Source organism: Kogia breviceps, chromosome 16, assembly GCF_026419965.1.
Source record: "Kogia breviceps isolate mKogBre1 chromosome 16, mKogBre1 haplotype 1, whole genome shotgun sequence".
Lineage (NCBI taxonomy): Eukaryota > Metazoa > Chordata > Mammalia > Artiodactyla > Physeteridae > Kogia > Kogia breviceps.
Window position 1 is genome coordinate 8,367,314 of NC_081325.1, and position 19,781 is coordinate 8,387,094.

General features: G+C 40.7%; 1 protein-coding gene across 15 annotated transcripts in view; it reads right to left on the bottom strand.

The window, feature by feature from the left end:
* Positions 1-6,957: 6,957 nt before the first annotated feature.
* KATNAL1 (katanin catalytic subunit A1 like 1) overlaps positions 6,958-19,781 on the bottom strand; it is an 81,399-nt gene continuing 68,575 nt past the window's right edge. For 10 of the 15 annotated variants that reach the window (XM_059041806.2, XM_067016211.1, XM_067016206.1 and 7 more), the window contains 2 exons: positions 13,490-13,616; positions 8,084-12,113 (listed from right to left, as the gene is read on the bottom strand). In XM_059041806.2, the coding sequence (XP_058897789.1) occupies positions 11,915-12,113; positions 13,490-13,616 (326 nt within the window). In that variant the 3' untranslated portion in view covers positions 8,084-11,914. Of the gene's footprint in view, positions 8,031-8,083; positions 12,114-13,489; positions 13,617-19,781 lie in introns of those variants that run through there. The other 5 variants (XR_010837114.1, XR_010837117.1, XR_010837113.1 and 2 more) reach the window with 1 other exon arrangement.

The following is a 19,781-nucleotide window of genomic DNA, read 5'->3' on the forward strand; positions in this document are numbered from 1 at the left end:
GCTAGGCATCCAGAGCTGCTTTATTTGCAGGAACAAACAAAACCCATATTAAATAAACAGAGCTAACCAGTGATGCGCTGTGAACTGGCTCCGCAGGGGGGCGTGTGGGGGAGGAAAATCCTCACTTGCGCTGTCTGCCGATTTCCACGGTGTAAATACTCTCACCATAGCCAATTTCAAGCTAGCAAGGTTGAAAGACTTGCAACATTTTAAAATATTCAACAATTGGCTCCGAGGGACATCCATGGTGGCGCAGTGGTTAAGAATCCACCTGCCAATGCAGGGATCCCGGGTTCGATCCCTGGTCCGGGAAGATCCCACACGCTGCAGAGCAACAAAGCCCGTGCGCCACAACTACTGAGCCTGCGCTGTAGAGCCCGTGCTCTGCAGCAAGAGAAGCCACGGCAATCAGAAGCCCGCGCACCGCAGCAAAGAGTAGCCGCTGTTCTCCGCAACTAGAGAAAGCCGCGCAGCAACGAAGACCCAACGCAGCCAAAGAAAAAAAAAAAAAAACTTAAAAAAAAAATTGGCTCTGAGAAAGCCTGTGAGGAGCCACCAGACATTTGCAGTTCATGCCAACCTCCCTCACCCAGTCACAGAACACACGGAGACCCCTTCCCTTTGAACACTCAACCTCCTCCCTTCTTGATTCTTCCTTCCAGCCTCTCACCCCTTTGCACTTCCCTGTCAGGAACGAGAGCCTCTGTCCTGCTCTTCGTCCCCCAACAAGCCCACTCACATTTAGCTGACCAGCTCTATCCCTCCGTGAATGAGGACAGGTCGGCAAGCAGCGCCCTCCTTGGGAGCGACAGCTACCTGCACGTCCCCCCAACCAGGACAGGAACCAACGTTCCCAGTGCAGGAAGCAGCGAGCACACCGCCCGGGGCGTGCTTTCCCCACGCAGTGGAGGAACCGTAGTGGACGCGGCCCAGGGATCACTGATACACGAAGAGGAAGAAATGGACGGTGATATATTCATATCATATCCAGAAGTCAGGCATTATTCCAAGTCTGAGGAGAAATGAAAACTCAGGACGGGAATTAAACTTGTCCTAAGTCATTTAAGGACCATCACCTCCAGACCAAGCAGAATCAGGAAAACAATCAGTGGGACTGACAGAGAACTGGAATTCATGGGCAGATGAGGGTCAGGGCGGCAGGCGGGGGAGAGACTCCCGGGCCCTGATCTCGAGGATTTGTTTCCATTGTTCCGTGATTTTGTTGCCGAAAACAGTGAGTTTCTTACTAGAAACTCTAACGTGTGCAATTTAAACTTGAAACCATTTTCCTATTTAAATATCTTCCACACTGCAATTATTCCAAAAATATTGATCAAATGAATGGAGGAAGGAATATATTTATATAAAGAAAATAGGTGGAATTTTGTGTTTTCAGGCTATGTTATTCACAATGCAAATTATGAAACACATATATGCCTGTGTAATACATTATGAAGCGAATTCACAAAGATATAGATTTTAGAGATCTTGGGCAAATTCATCTTGAGAGGAACCCATTTTGTGTTCCAGCTATTACCACGTTTAGGTTAGATTCTCCTCAGCAGTGAACTGTAGTCATTCACATTATAATGTGCACGCAAGTGTTCTTTAGAATAAAATAAAATGTAAACTAATGGTGATTAAAAAAATAATAAAAATCTCCCAAATGAAGAGGTTCAGCGGGTTTTGAAACTATTCATACAAAATGCAACCTTCCAATTAATTTGCAAGAACTGACTGACACCAGGGAGATGCAAATTTAACAGCCAAAGTTAAATGGAAAGTTCTGCATAATTAGTGGCTGTGATTAAAAAGTGAAGCTCATGATTTATAACTGCAGCCAATGATTTATTTCTTCCACTTGCATCTACACACTTTTGTGAGGTAACTTTTTCATCTACAAAAGTCATTAAAACGAAGCCCTAAAATTAACTAAATCGCTGTACCTAGTTAGTCTAGCCCAAGGTATTTTTTAAAAAATGAACCATATTTAATCTCATGGCTCTCGATAAAAATATTATTCATGATTTTTGGAGGGCATTTTGTGCCAATAAGATTATTTCTCATGTTTTCATATTTACAGTCCTTAAATTTTCTGATTTTGTGCATATTTTTATAAATTACATATATTCTGTAGATTATTATCAATAGAGTAAATATAGTGTAATATAGTGTAAACTATCGCATAAAACTCACAAACATCTTACTGATGGGGAGGCATCGTCACAGGAGTTTGTAGAGCACTGTCGCAGGTCACACGAAATGACCAGCACAATCTCGCCCTACACGGCACACGCAGTGAGGTCAAGGGCCGCGACCGACTTTCAGGCCGAGGGCTGTTAGGAGGCGGAAGGGCAGGTAAGCACTGACCGGATTTCTAGAAATACTGCTCTTTAAAAACCACCTTAATAAATGTGTAAGCATATTTCCTTTGTAAAATAAAATAATTATCATATAAAAAGCAAAAGGTAAAAGTCTCCCTTCCTGCAAGAGGTTTTTCATTTTAGTTTGAATAAAGAAAAATTCATGGGCTAAATTTCAAAAGGAATTCATCTATCATAAAAGATTTTTCTAAAATATTAAAAGTTCATGTATAGTGCAAACTAATAAAATACATAAGAAACTGGTATACTTTGAAAAGCACAGAAAAGATGTTTTCATTGTTTAATAATCCCACACTAAAAAAAAAATCAGGGGAAAAATGAGAGTTTTCATTAAGAATAGGAACTAAAGAGGCTGTTTCTTATGATAAGCAAATATGTATTTCATACCATTCCCTAATGAGAACCTAGGAAAATGTGCTTTTCTTTTACCATGAATATTTCTGGATGCAGTTTCTAGCTGCCTTGAGCAAAGTCCATTCTTATGTTGCTATGTTTCTGCAAATCTCTTCCAGAGCCGCTGTGCTGGATGACATTTTGTCCAATTAGTTGTCAGCATATTTCCTTTTACCTTCACTGCAATAACCTTACTTTTTCCAAGAAGATTTCACACCATCAATCCGTTCATTTAAAACTATACAAAAAGCTGTTCTCAAAGACCCACTGCTAGGCAACAGAAACCTGTGAACTAAGTCTCAGGAGAAAAACAGTTCTCTTCGAAGAGAGATGAGAACAGTTACGGTCATTTCACAGTAAATTATTAATTTAATCCAGAATACAATATCATCTTGTTAGAATTTCTAAATAGATGTCAAAACAAAAAAGACAACCTACAAGGACTTAAGCATTTTTATGAGTGTGTACATGTATATCTGAATACGTACAAACATGTATACACATTCAGCACACGACAGATCCCTGATGAACAGCTAATTCTGTTTGCTGTGTTTGATCAACGCATGTCTGTCCCCTGTGCTACAACTCCGGGAGACGGCATGGAACGTTGGTGCACTGGGTTTTCAAGAGAGCACTGTTATTACCAGCTCTTTACAGAGACGTGCTTTGAAAAGACACAAACGAAGCCAGCTCTTACAGTAAAGGCAGAATAACTTGTACTAAATTCAGAACTAGCTTTGATTTTGAAACATGGGCTCTGCATTGTAAACCAAACTAAAACATTTCACACACATTTATCTCTGAGGAAAAAAAGTTTGATTGGGGAAAAGGCTTTTAAAGGCTTACAGATTTCAGGAGAAGGGTTTCCTAAGGCCTTAGAAACCAAGTTGTTCTTAAAAAATAATTTCTATGAGTTAAGCACAAATGAATCATAAACTTATGGACTGAATTCACCTTGAAATACACAAGGGTTTAAAAATTAAAGGAAATACGTTTGGTAAAGTATGTTTGAGAAATGTTATAAAATATATTTCAGAATGTTTGAAAAATAGCTGGAGGTATTTTACAAATCCCAAATGGAGCCTGATTCACCCATCTCTAATTACAACACTAATTACTAACACTATAGTTTAGGATTTATGTTATGGAATACAGCAGTCATACCATGATTAGTCGTTTGTTGAAAGAAGTTATTTAAGATGTGCTGATTGAAAGCATTTTGAACGTTCAGAGCTAAACTCAGCTCTGGGGTAGTTCTTCAAATACGGACACTGAAGCCAGGGCAAGCACACGGGGCTGCTCTCCTGGTAGCTGATGGCGACCATACATACAGCTGAGGACTTTGGAGCTGCCGCCCTCCGTGCAGAACACGGTCAGGAATCTTATTAGTAAAAAATAAACGACTGAGCTCTATATCACTTAAGTTGGTGATTTAAATATGATTCATGGAAACTCTTAGAATGATCAGTTCATTTCATAAAACCGGCCGTGAAAAAGAAATAGCTGTATATCTACACTCTGATATAACATAGGGCAACAATATTCCCAAAGTCATGTTAATCCTACGACACAAGCCATTATTTTTTCCTATTATTATAAACATAAATACTGTAACAGAATATATCACTGTAGTCTACCCAAAAGTCTCCTGGTAAAAAAAAGCGTTACATGAAAGGGATGGTAAAACGGTGATTAATAACCTCAGAAAAATGGGTGAATGTTAACATATTTATTTCAAGACTTGAATACTTTTGCATTTAACGTTGCTGAAAGTAACCTTGGAATATAGCAAAGGACTGGGCTCTGGAACTAGACCGACTTAGGTTTCATTCCTTCTTCTACTTCTGAGGAGCCAAATGACTAGAGCAAATCACTCTATAAGCCTCAGTTTCTTCTTCTACAACAAGAGAATAATAGTAAATGCATCTTAGAACTAATGTGTGGATTAAAGCAATAAAAGTACAGTATCTTGCATACAGTGAACATTATAAATGTTAGCGCCAGTCCTATGATGTTCATTTATCTGATACTTCTTATTCTCAACTATCATCAACTTAGGTGCACCGTCTGTATTGGCACCATGCCGCAGAGGCTTTAAGGTCCTTAATAAATGTTCCCCTGTCTGGCTTGCTTTCTTTATACCTTACCTGCAGCCTCTGTTAAGAACAGAAATGGCTATCAGTCCTCTTTCCCAGTTCAGAGTGTGATCTTGAACACAGATCTTAGAATCTCCCTGGGCACCTTTCCTGCACCTGTGACACGAGGGGACTGGACCAGGTCATCTGCTCCCAGGTTCGGGTCTGCTGGGCCAGGAGCAGCTGACCGTGGAGATACCCAGGCAGGCAGGGAGGAGAGCACGGTGCACCAGTCTCCAGAATCTGAGCCTGGGTTGATGCAATCCGCCAGGTGAGACATGAGCCCACCCTGCCTTTCCACCCATCCATTTGCAAGGCAGCAGCTGCCGCTGGCCAGGCGACGCTTCTGTCCTCCCTCGCCATTTCCACCCGAACTCGTGGCCCCGAGCAGGCCCCCTAACACTCCCGGGTGCTCTGCCGTGAGCCGTCTCAAGGCGGCACTGGCCACACACCTGGCGAAAGTAGGAAGGCCTGAAGGGACGGCCCTAGCCACACATGTGTCCCACCTTTGTCCTTAATCAGTTCTGCACCTCATTCTTTTTCTTCATATCCTTTAAGAGATCAAAACCTCAATGGTGACAGCAAGGAAAAAAGTGGAGCCACGGAATTAAATTGTTGCTAGGTGCGTTCCAGCTATAAATATTATACAACTACACGACAAAATAATGATGCATAAATGTCTACTTCACACTTGGTCTACCTGGAACACTCTGGAACTAAAGATAAAGCTAGAAAGGGCACTGATGCCCTAGATAAATGACACGAACACCAGACCTCCCTATCACTCCTCATCCCCAAATGGCTGTACTCCTAATCTACCCTCAGTTCTAACACGCCTAACAACTGTTTCTTTTCCTTACGTTCACTGAAGACTGCGGGCTGGAAGTTGGAAGAGAAATAAAGGTTGACAGCCTTATAACAGAAGAGTGAAAATGCTACAGAAGCAAACACCAAAACTCAGAGACCACTGAGTGACAAGCAGAAAAGCCCTGCTGTCCCTCCACTAGCTGCTGAGGGTAGCACATCACACGGAGGACTCTGAATCACAAAGCAAAGGTTACGTTCAAATTCTCGACTTCACAAAGTCAGAGAACAAGTGGGATATTGTTTAGAAGGGTTTCAATAAAAACCAATTAAAAATAGATGAGCATATGAAAAGATGTTCACCATCACGTCGTGAGAGAACTGAAAAGTAACACAGCGGTAAGAACCCCCGACCCGCCTATCAGCACGGCACCATCGGAACCGTGGCCAACACCACGTGCCGGAGAGGATGCGCAGCAACGGGGGCCTCGCTCGCCACTGGCGGGAACGCACATGGCGCAGCCGCTCTGAAAGGCGGTCCGGCAGCTTCTCACAAAGCTAAACATACTCTGACCATACATTCCACCAACAGTCCTCTTAGGGATTTACTCAAATGAGTTGAAAACTTACGTCCAAACAAAACCCCGCACAGGCATGTTTACGGCGGTTTTATTCATAAATGCTAAAACCTGGAAGCAACCGGGACGCCCTTCAGAGTAGGTGATGGATAAACAAACTGGCACATCCATGCAATGGAGTATTATTCCACGATGAAAAGCAATGAACTATCAAGGAGATATGGGGAAATATGTATGTGTATAGCTGATTCACTTTGTTATACAGCAGAAACTAACACACCGTTGTAAAGCAACTATACTCCAATAGAGATGTTAAAAAAAAAAAATGGAAACGGGAAAGAAAAAAAAAAAGACACAGTCATGTGGCAAATTCACCTCATGGAACATCCACTTTGCAATGGTGCTACACAAATACGTGTCTTTGTTAAACCAGTTGGAATTAATTGAAAAGCCATTCTTATCTTACCCACATCAACCTTGAAATTACTAGCATAATGCACGGCAAACACAAAACGTCCGGTTCGCAATATGTGATTTTGTAAGAACTGAAACTCCGGAAAAAGTCATCCCTTACGAGTGAGGGATTTGTTACTCCCACTGGCGGCAATAAGTGGACCAGTGACTGCAGATCAAATATGAACCACAAAGAAAACACCGACAAGCCACACTCTAGAAATTTATTACCAAACCACAACCTATGCACAGACACAGCTAAGCTCATGAAGCTAGTGATGTAGCCGCACAAAATGTAAGGAAACGCACATTTAATACATACAATTTGGAAACGTCTTTTTCTTTAAATTAGGTTCAGAATACTGGGAGACAGACACTGAGACAAAAGTCTTAACAGAACACTTACAGCACACAGTGATCTCGCTGGACACTGGCTCCGCACAATGTTAACCGAAGGCGACGCCTGCCGCCCTGCTGCCGTGTGAACAGACATGTCATGTCTCCACCTCTGTGTGTTTCCATGAAGTACTTAGGTCCTTGGACAGGAACAGTTAGGTCCCGAGACTTTTAATGCTGTCACATGAGTTTGTATTTATGAAGCTATGAGAAAACGGGAGGAGGTGTGTTGTGTTTGAAACAGGAGGCCCATCGAGTGAGGAAGCTGTCCCAACAAGGAGGGGAAGACTCACCGAGACGTTCTGTAGAGGCTTCACTTGGAATATATGGCTTTCCCAGAGGAAGAACAACAAATATTTTCAAGTGAAGTTTCAGCGTTAAAAAAAGTGAGTGAGAGAGGAGAGAGAAGGAAGCGCTTAGACGAACACACAGGTATAGCAGATGACGAAATGAATTTCCATATGGTTTCAATTCATTCGCACCTAAAACTACGCCTGTTTGACTGAGGTAGACTCTGGAAGTAACACGTGCAAAGACTCAGGTTTTCCAAAGGGCAATATTTAGTCATTGCAGAGGTTGTAAAACAAAAGTGCATTTTATAATTTTGAACACAAAATCAAATGGGAGTCCTTTCATAGGAGGAAAACCTCCACGTTAATTCCCTACCAAATTTCCATATGTACAGAAACCTACACACTGCTGGTGACAAAGCAGAATCTAGGTTATTTCTATACATATAAAATAAAATCAATCAACAAAGGAGAAAGGTAAAATAAAAAGAATAAATTTGATGACGTTACCTTAATATTTTTCCTGTTTTTATTAACAAGTCATCTGGAAATTGAGATATATTCCCAAAGTTAAAGAGTTGTCTGGAGCCAAAAAACCTAATAAAAATTCAAAGAATTATTGTTAATTTGTGAATGTTTAAAAACATATGTGTTATCTTAGGGACTTTATTTTTAAATATTCATACAGCTTTCACAAGAGAAAACAATATTAAAAGCAAATGTCCTAAAAAATCAAATAAATAAGTACGAAAAGGCTAATTTAAAAGTATAAATAAGTAAACATAGTAATTATTACAGTTTTTAGCTTTTTCTGCAAAAAAAAAAATAATTAGCGGAGATAAGAATAAAAAATTGGGGGCTTAAATATTTGTACTCCCCTAACGCGCCCTCCAACTATAATTCCTACCCTGTTCTATTGTGACAGATTCTCCGATTCACATAAATATTATGTACATCACAAATTAACTGGTATGTAAAAACTACTACACAATCAAAACCATTATGGAACAGAAGATACAAAACAAATGTGCAAAGAAGGATTACTATTGTTTCTTCACATGGTTAAAGTGGCCCTTTCTTGGAAAAGGCCAGCAATTATCCTTAACATTTTATGCCTATCACACAGGAAATGCCCTGAGGTAACTTATCATTCACAAGAGAAAAGGAGGAGTGGGAATCTGCTATTATGCCTAAAGATTCAGTAATCAAGACAACACAGAAGGAGCCAAAGCCCACATAACAAGCAATACCTGCCTCATCCTGCACTCTACCTCAAGGTTGGTAGGGGGTAAGGAAAGTGAAACAGAACTGCATCACCTGGCCCACGATTCTCATCAGGGATACGGCAGTGTATACAGAAACTTCCAAGGAGGGAATTCAGACAAACTCAAGCTGTTCAAAATCTACAGTATCAATACTTTCTGTTTCAAAAGAGTCAGGCTACACGTAGCGAAGTGAAAGAGTGACACTTATATTGAAAAATCTGGGCTGTATACACACATTTTTTTCCTGATGTAGGTGTATGTTTTTTTACGGTAGATTCACCAGACACTTGCTTGCTCACTTTTTGAGTAATTAGTGATTTCAGCCTATTTTTGGACAGTCAAATAAATATCACATCATAAAAACTGCAGTCTCTGGAGCCCAAACGAAACCCCCAGCTGGGCAGCTGGACCACAACAGGTTACCTCTTCCAAGCTGTCTTGGCGTTTGGGGTGCTAGAGGTCCAAGCCCAAAGTGTGTTTGGTCATTCTGGAATGCCCACACTGCTGCTGACTGAAGGTAAAGTCTGTGATGCCATCGTCTATTTTCTACGTGGATTCCTGGAAGGTTTCAGCCTACATGAGAGAGCCATTTGTCTGGCACGTTCCATTAATATTAATTTCCTTGTAAAGATGAAGGAATCGTGCAAGCAAAATGTTTGCAACAAACATGTAACATGTTTACATGTTTGCCATAATTGCATCTGTATGTGTTTACAATAAACATGTAGCTTGGGAAAGGACAAAAATTGTTCATGAAAATGGCCAGGATCTATAATAATAGGTCTGTTGTTCAAGCAAATGGATACCACTTCCAGTTTTAAAGCAAATTTAAAGAGAGAAAAACGTTTATATGTTATCTTTCCAAAGCAGCAGGCAGGTTACTGTGCCTTCCACTTATAAACGGAAGTCGTTTCATCAGTTGGAGCCAGAAGCTAGACGGTGTGAGTACAGGAAGTGCCCAGTCGGTACTGCACTGCCCGGTCCAACTCTGTGGCCACGGGGCGCCCACCCGAGGGACAGGTGCACAGTAAGCAACCAACATGAGCCTACTGACCTGGAGGACTATCTGATCAGACACGTGACATCGGACACAAGTGTAGAAAACTTAGTCCCCACACCACTGTGTTGAGGAACCCCAAACACTCGGGTTTTCAGATGAATTAAAGGAGCCACATCTTTCTAATTCGCTAATACAACAGAAAAAAATAAAATAAAACACAAAAATTCTCTCATTCTGGGTAAGGCAACACAGCCTTGCAATAAAGACATGTACATACCATGTGCGGGAAAGGTTGGACAGAACGCCCTGGGGAATCTCCTCAGGGTCCTTTAAGGGGTTAATACATAGAAAGCATTCACCACCCACTAACAGAGCAAAATGAGAAACAAGGGAAACAAAAAAGCACACCGGACTGACTTAACACAATAAAGATAAGCTCCTAGGAGGCTTGGGTCTCCAAATACTGCTCAACTGCTAGCTTTTAAAAAATCAAAATTACCATGTTATTATTATGCATGAAGAATTCAGAAAAAAATTGAAATGTAAGCCAAGACAAATAACACGAAATCTAGAAAAATTGTCTGACTAATCAACTAGACTATGCAAACAAGTTCTGGCAATCGAAACACTAAGGTTTTAATGACTGCCCCTAGGACTTCAGGAAAAAAATAACTTACTGGACGGTAATAGTCTGCAAGATTACCTTACTGGAATTATTTATTTCTTTATTTTAAAAGTTCATGAGTAAAAGGAAAGTTCTCTCATTTCAACTTTTAAGATGAACTAAATCGATTAAAATAAAATCATGATATCTCATGATTTTAACTCTTGTAAATCTATGCCTCAGAGGAAAAGGGGGGTAATTTAAAGCATTAGATGAATACTGTGGTATATAGCTCTAAGTAGGGGGAAGAAATCTCGTAAGGAAGCTGCTAAGAGTTTATCTTTAACTGTCAAAAAAGCTGTATGTTATTTTTGGTTTTAAACTAGTAGTTGCTGTCCAAAATTGAAAATTCAGGATATCATCAAACACAAATTTTTTAAAGCTTGACTATTAAAGCAGAGGTTGCCCAATCAAAATAGGATAAATGTAATTTTTAGAAACTAACACTAGGCTACTCTACTTCTGACTAGATACATGGCCTCTCCTTTTCTGGCCTCCTCCTACAGTCTAATTCCTGCTGAAAAGAATGGTCATGCCGTATTTCTAACCTAATCTTAGCGTGCATACAAGCACTCAACCTAGACAAGGAGTGATTCTGAAATGTTCATTGTTCATTATGCACGATGTTATTTTGTTAATAAACAAGCTGTCTCGAAAATCATAAATATTTTGCTTTGTTTGTTTTGCATTAGCCACAAGAGAGTGGACTTGTTTAGAATACCAAAGCATTTATTTAGAATATGAAAGGCAAATTCAGCAAAAAACAATGTTTGAGCTGAGAAAAGTCAAGGGTTTATCTGTTGAACATATTGAAAGAAAAGTGAAAACAAACTCAGAAGTCTAGAATGAAAAAGAGCATCTTAGGCAAACATGATGTTCTTTCCACCCTTCCAATATGAAATACTGCCAGCAAAAAAAATACTGAAGACCGGAGAAGCCACTTGGCAAACGGATTCAAAAACCACAAAGCATGAGGCTATTCCCCCATAAAGCTCGATAAGTGATTAAATAGCTAGTAGAGGGAATGGTGAGGGAAGGGAAGGGAAAATTCAAACTATATAATAGACTCTCACAGTAGTAGGTGAATTCTAAAGGTTTAACTAGCGGATTCATTATTTAGTCCAAAACCATAATTCTTAACAACAAATAATAGATCTGACACAAACCCAGTTTTGATGTTAAAAGCCAACAGATATAGGTCCCTCATGTTCAGAGCAAAGAATAGAAAAAACTAAAAAACAATGAACGCTAGTGAGAAACAGAGCTCCTTCTACATTTTCTGTAAACAAGTTTCTGTGACAGCACACTGGTCGCTTTCTTCAGTTCCCGATACTCTGGTCAGGGTGTGCAACTATAATGCATGGATATGTGGATATCAGGTTCTCTAGGTAAGCTTTTCTTACTTCTCAAGTACATGTATGTTCTTTGTGTTTTAAATTTTTTCTTTAAGAGAAAATCTCTCCAATGTAAAGTTCCAAACCTGTTTAAATTGCTGGAAATTTCTTCACATTTTATAAACAAAAATACCAGAAATGAAAGAGCTGACAGAAATTCAAGCAGATCCAAATTCAACCATCCACTTTTCATATTTCTCCAAGTCTGCAGCAGAGACAGACTTAGCGATTTTCTTCAGAGCCAATTCAAAGTCTCCTTTGGTAACAGGCATCTGAAGTTCCTCTTTAGAAAGTGCACGGATCTCTTCTGGACTTAGGCCATTGATTCGCCGTCTCATTGCCATTAAAGAGGCATCCCTAAAAATATACCAAAATCAGTGAATACTTATTGTTGCAAATGTTTTAAACATATTCCGTTGTGATAATGTTAAAGGAAAACATTCAAAAGATCATTGTATATGTTTTTACCATGCTGCTCAGAAGTTTCTACTTCAGAGACATCCTGAGGGCTCAGGAAAGGTTAAAACAGGATGCAAAGGACTTAAACATAAAAAGGACTGTAATGCATCCTAAAAGTCTAGGTTGGGCTCAGATGGTACTGAATTTTCTTTTCCCCACTTGCTCCTCAAAGACAGCCCAGAAGTCTAGGAAACTGAAGGAGAATCATGAAATACTGCATTGCATGCTTGGAAATAAACATACGCCTAATGTGAAGATAACTCAAATCTTATACCAGTTTGTCTACAACCTGATCAGAGGAGGTAAAGCCAGGAACCTCTCTCTCTCTGGAGCATGAATATATCTAAATATAGTGGATGTGGAATTCCCTACATGGAATATCTGTGGGCAAGTGAAGAGAGAAAATCTGGCTTCTCTGGATCCTATTTTCAGCTTATTCTGATCACTTGTAAATAATCACGCAGGTTAGGGAGAAGCGTACAACTACCGCTCACGAGAAAGCTGTTAGGCAGCCAAGCCAACCCAAACTTCACATTTCTATACATTTTACGGTGGTAATAGTAGAAGCTATTGTGAGCTTACTGAGCGCTACTAAACTGACACGCGTACAGGACAAATACTCGTAGAAAAACTGAGTAACACAGATGTTATGGTTTTAAAGAAAGGCTACTGATGTCAATTGAAGTATTGTTAGGGAAGTTAAGTACTAAAAACAAATCCTCTTCACTGAGTGATGTGAATTGTCTAAAAGTTATGATGTCACGAAATTGAAAGGGAAATTTATTTATGTGTATATATATATATACACACATACATATACATAAAATTGATCACCTTTGTTCATCTGCGTGTAGTAAAATAATGCCAACCAGAGCAAAATGATGTTATTTTATGTTGATGCAGCTAGTCTCCAATTTAGGGCTAAATTAAACCTTAGGTTGTCAAAATCATTTATTACCAAGTTAGGCAAAACAATTTCTTAAAAAGCAAAGGCTATAAAAGGTGAACTACAGTTGACCCTTGAAAAACACGGGGCTCAGGGGTGCAGACCCTTGGCACAGTTGAAAAGCCGGGAATAACTTATAGTCAGCCCTCTGAACGAGCGATTCCTCCTTATCCACAATTCCAGATTCAACCAACCGCAGATCCTGTAGTACTACGGTATATATTTAAGTGAAAAAAATCCACACGGTTCAAACCTTCATCGTTCAAGGGTCAACTGCACACTGACTTTAAGACAAGTCCTCCTGATGAAAAAAAAAAAAAAAAAATACCTGCAAACATTAGTTATATCAGCACCAGAATAGCCCTCAATCTTCTCTGCTATATCTTCCAGCTGAATATCAGGATCCAGTTCAACCTCACGAAGATTGATTTTCAGAAGCTCAGTTCTTCCTTTTGCTGTTAGAAGATTTTTTGTTGTTGTTATTATGAGATGTTTTACTTTACAAATCATTTTGACAAGAAATCACCTATTTAACATTCAGGAAAAGAAAGAGTCTAATGCAAAGAAAAGTCAACAACTGTGAGTCCACTAATATTACTAATTCACTGCATGACTAGTGGAATCATTTAACTTCCTGGGTGCCTTGGCTGTAATAACTAATAATTGAAACAAAACTCAGAGCTTTCCTAACAGATTGTGAAGATGCTTGCTATGAGAACAAAGGGTCTGAGATCCTTTATGGAAAATAAAAACATTAGTATTCAAGCACCAGCAATGCTTTTGTAAAAAAAAATATTTAGCCTAGCTTTAGGAAACTAGATTGCATGGAGTGTAACTCCTATGAGTGACTTTGCTCACCTTTTAGGATGACATAGGAAAAGATTTCCAGAACTCTAATCAGTATTTTATAAAAATCCAGTTTTCTTTTCCTAGCCATCAGCAACTGGCACAAAATGCTTATTAATACATTTTTTACTTGGAGAGCTGGCCCACAGACATTTGCTGTTCCAATATGATTGAAATGTGTATCGAGTAAGCTGAAACAAACAGAATTTTTTAATAACCAATCTTGCTTGCTGTTTCACCATCAGTTTTTGTGACAAATCTGCTTAATATAGCACACTAAGATGATGCAAAATTAGCTTGGATCCGGCTCTCTACGATTTCCTGATATACAAAATGAAATTTAATTTTCCCAATTTTTATCTTGAAAATTTTTAAATCTTCAGGTAAAAAAAAAATAGTGAACAATTCATTTACCTCTTCTCTAGATTCACCAATTGTCAACATTTTGCCGTTATCACTGCCTTGCCCTCTCCTCTCCTCCCCACCCTCGTTTATGAACTGAGGGCTAGCTACAGGCAACACAGCACTCTACCTTGAATTCTTCAGCATGTATCTCCTAAGAACAAAGGTATCCATACAATCATCACACTTAACAGGAAATTTAACATCGGTACATTCGTATCATCTAATACACAATCCAGATTAAAATGTCCGCATTTGTCCCAGGCCTTTATTACTTTCTTAAAAACCATTACACATTACATTAAAGTTATTGTCTCTCTTTAGTCTTCTTCAAACAGTTCCCCAGTGTTACTTTGTTTTGTCTTTCATGACATTGACAATTCCCCCCCAAATGATCTTACAGAGTTAAGGCATTCCAATGAAGACCCCAACAGGTCTGTTTGTGGAACCTGACAGGCAGATATGAAAATGTTAATGGAAAGAACCAAGAATAATCAAGCCACTCTGGAAGAACAAGAGCAAGGCAGGAGGAACTGCTCTACTACAAAGCAATAGGATTCAAATCTGTCTAACACTCTTGCAGAGAGAGACAAGCAGATCCGTGACACAGAATGGAGAGTCTAGGAGCAGAGCAGAGCAGAGCATACACTATAGACACCTGCTTTGTGACACGGGGGGCGCGGGGCAGTGGAAGAAAGGAGGGTCTTTTCAATAAACGATGCCAGAACTGACCACTCACAGAGAAAATGGGATGGCGTCATCCTCACCGTACATAAAAATCAGTGCCAGATATATTACTGATCTAAACATAAGATGCAAAATTATAAGCATTTTAGAAGATAAAACAGGAATCTATCTTAATGACCTCACAGTAAATATTCTTAAGACACATTAAAAAATCGACTACAAGGAAAAAGACGGATAAACTGACCACATTAAAATTAGGCATGTCTATTCATCAAAAGACACTGTAAAACAGTGAAAACACACAATCTACAGAGTTTGAGAAAATATTTACACCAGATTTAACAAAAAACTTATATCTAGAATATTTAAGGACTTCCTACAAATCAGTAAAAGTTGGACCACCTAATAGAAAAATGGACAAAAAACTTGAACAAATATACCACAAAATCAAAATGGCCAATCAATAAAGGAAAAGATGTTCAAATTCTTTAATAATATAGGAAACACAAATTAAACCGCAATAAGCACTGCACACCAAAAGGCTGGTACGCATTTAAAAGTCTGACAATACCAAGTGATAGAAAAATGTGAAACAAGGGGAACTCTCGTACATGGCTGGGAGGAGTGTAAACGGAAGCAAGCACTCTGGAAGACAGACTGGATTTATGCACTGATGTTTCAGCTACGCAACGTGGCCTAGCAATTCACTCCGTGGCCTAGCAATTCACTCCGAGGATGGAATGCTCCACCCTGGCCTAAAGACACTTAGGCACTTGCACCATTATACACGTAGAAGAATGTTCATAGCAGTATAATAGCCTAAAACTGGAAATAATCGTTAACGTCCATCAAAAAATACGATGGATCATTGTGGCATAATCACATAATGGATGTTATGGGCTGAACTGTGTCCCCCGCTAAATTCTTATGTTGCAGCTCTAACCTCTCCGATACCTCAGAATGTGACTGTATTTGGAGACAGGACCTTTAAAAAGGTAATTAAGGTAAAATGAGTCAGATGGGTGGGCCTTAATCCAATATGACTGGTATCTTTACAAGAAAACCAGGACACAGAGACACACAACATGAGGAAAGACCGCATGAGGACATTAAAAGAAAATGGCCACCTACAACCTAAGGAAAGAGGCCCTAGAAGGAAACCAATCCTGCCAATACCTTCATCTTGGACCTGCAGCCTACAGAACTGTGAGAAAATAAGTTTCCCTCGTCTAAGTCACCCAGTCTGTGGGTGTGCTGTGTTACGGCAGCCCTAGCAAACTGCTACAATGGAACGGCACACCGCCACGAACGCGAGCTGCCTCTACGTGTCACAACACGGATCAATCTTAAAAACACACTGAGCAAAATCTGCAAAAGCTACAAATGAACACAACTAACGTGATTCATTTACGTAAAGTTTAAAAGGAGGTAAAACCGTGTTGCGGGGGAGACACATTACTAGGTGATAAAACTATAAGGAAACACAATAAATTATTCCCATAAAAGGAGGGGCCGTGGTCACCGGCAGAAGCAAGAAGGGAGTCGTGCCGGGAAGGAACATACAGGGGAGCGTCGAGGTCTGACACGGCTCCACTTCCTGTCCCAGCAGGTGGCTCGATGGCTGTTTGCTTTGCCAATTATTGGATAAACTGTACACTCTAGCAGATTTTTTTGTATCTGAGTTATATTTCACACGCGCACGCGCACACGCACACACGCACCTGAAACCTGAAGTAAGACGGGGCAAAGCAACGCAAAGAGCAGCCAGAGTGAAAAGAGAGGCAGCGAGGAGGCAGGATCTGCGCGTGACTAGAAAATTGCGACCCCCAGAATCCCTTTGCCTCGGGAGCTCCTATCCTGGAGCATCTTCAGCCACAGGCCCCGCCTGCAGTGGGCAGGGGCACCCACAGGTGGTGCGGGCCCAGGAAGTCCTCGGCTCAGGTGGTCCGCCAGAGGGGTGTGGGAAGGAAGATGGGGAAGGGAGGGAGCTCGCAGGGCCGCTGCCGCACGAGGTGCTGGTGCGCCGCAGGCGGCAGGGGAAGCTCCAAGTTCAGCCCGAGAGCTCCACACACGGCAGGTGGACGTCAGTCAACGAACATCCCTTTGCTCTCTCAGTTCCCATGTGAGAACACCCCTGTATTTGCAAATCAAAACGTTCTACTGTGGCCTGCCCTGAGAACGTAAAGCATCCAGTTTAACAGAACGCATTCGCCCCCGGAAACAAAGTTCCTGACAGTCAACTTAAATGAACTCTGGAGCATAAACCTGCTCATAAGCGAGGGCCTGCTGGGACTGAAGCTTAGTAGGAAGCATCCTCCTCTCCCCTAGTAACTACGATTTGGGAAAGATCACTTTTAACACCGGCTGTATCAATGATTTGTTAGAGGATTCTAAGCAGGATTTATCTTCTCTATAAAACCGAATAAATGATATGTAATAAGCTTGTGAAAGGATTTAACGAGGGGTTAATGTGCTAACAACAGTATAAAGAACTGCCAATGCTACATAACCAAGTTAATACCCATTTGAAATTTAAATAAACACTGTTCGATGGACCACACAACTTCTTCTTGAGTACCGGAGGCAGCCCAGCACGACAGATAAGGAATGTGTGCTCTGGGGCCAGATGGCCGGGGCACACATCCCTGCTCTGCTGCACTGGGCAGCAGACCTAACTGCTTGGGGCCTCAGTTTCTCATAAGTAAAGATAAGAACAGAATCTACCTCACAAGCCTGATGTGAGGGTTAAATGAGCTAATACACGTAAAGCCCGGTCCACAGGCAGCGCTCAGTAAATGGCGGTTGCCCCATCACACACACCACCTTCAGTCAATCAACAAACAGGATTAGAGGGAGACAGAGAGAAGCCAGATCCCTTCTATTAAGGACCACCTGGGGGATAGATAACACAGAGGAAACACCCAGGGGAGTGAAGTCCATACAGGGAGAGAGACTAGGGCAAAGAAGACTTCACAGAATTGGTATGCTTTCATGTCGACTTTGAAAAATCAATAAAATTTAAATACAAAGGAAGAGAGCACCGTAAATTATGACATGGAAGTAGGAAGCAGCACGAATGAAAAAAAAGTTAAATAGAAAAATACAACACAGTATTAAGAAATGCAAATAGACACAAATAGGATAGATAAGGTATGAACTTATAGTTTTTAAAAAAAGTACTCTGACCCTGATGTGATAGGAAATAAGAATCACTCAGAGTCTATGAGACTCTGTGACGCCGTGGCGGTTTAGGGAGGTTAGCCTAAAAGCAAAACATAAGTAAACGAAGGGGTCTGGAGAAAGGAGTTCATTAGGCTGAGCAGTGGTTGCTACCATAATTCAGATGCATAAAGTAAGAAGAGACTTGGTGTAAGGCCAAGCTCCACCTCTCCCTGTTATCTGACTTCTTCTACCTGTTGACTATGGCAGATTGTATTTACCAACATGGTGCGACAGCCTCTCCCTCCACGCGCGCTTCTACAATGTGGCCTTCCACTCCTCCACCCAGAGGCAGTCTGATTCCCCTCCTCTTGAAAATGGGTGGGCTTGTAAATGCTTCAACCCAGAGTACAGCAGAGGTGACACTACGTGACCCCCAAGGCTAGGTCATTAGAAGCAATGCACCTTCCACCTTTTCCAGTGGAACAATCACGCCTGGGGCCCTGAGCTACCACGTATGAAATGTGACAAGCTGAAGTCACCATGCCTGAGGAAGCCCAGGCCACATGGAATAACCCCAAGTAACACAGGGGTGGCTCCAGAAAGACAGTCCCACCTGAGGGCCCAGGCCTCAGCCACCAGGCATGTGAGTGAAGACACTCCAGATGACGTCAGGCTCCAGGTGTGGAGTCACCCTCAGCTGCTGATCTTCCAGTTGTGACCCAGACATCATGGAACAGACACAAACCAACCCTGTGGTGCCCTATCCGAATTCCTCATCCCACAATCTGTGAGCAAAATAAGACTGTTTGGAATGGTATGTTAAACAGCAAGAGTAACTGATACACTGTCTTCCCATCAAGTTCTAATTGCCTCGCAATCTTAAAGAAATCTGCATATTTCTTTATGTAAATTACATAACTTACAATATGCCTTTTTGGGTGGCTTTCCTTGTTTTATCTATTTTCATTCTTACACTTCTTGCCTTTTGCAACTAAAAATTGCTTTTCATGGTTGCTTTTGTTCATAAAATGTCCTTCAATTTTTTTACTTTAATATAATCTACTTTTCTTTCCATTAATTTTACCCTAGATTTCCAAATCATTCTTTCAGTTCTCTCATCTCTCCAAATTTTCTTTATAGCTCTGTCTCTTCCAGACCCTTTGATCCCACCAGATGCTCCAGCCACAACAGCTGTCCATTCACTTTCAAGCAACCATGCCTTTGTTTCTGTCCTTCTCTATGGAAATTCAGCAAAAATGCAACTTCCTCCATGAAGTCTCCCCTAAGCACCTCAGTCAGAATTTACTATTCCACGTTTCCACCCCAAAAATACTATGGGCAACTCCAGTATCACATGCTCCCTTGTTTCCCTGCAGTTAGGGTAGCTGTATGCCCCCATCCAACCACACGGTGAGTTCTCTAAGGACAAAGATTGTACACCTTATACTCCCACAGTACCTAATAAATGTCTTTCAGATAGCAAAGAGCTAAATAAACACCTGTGAAATTAATTAACACAGATA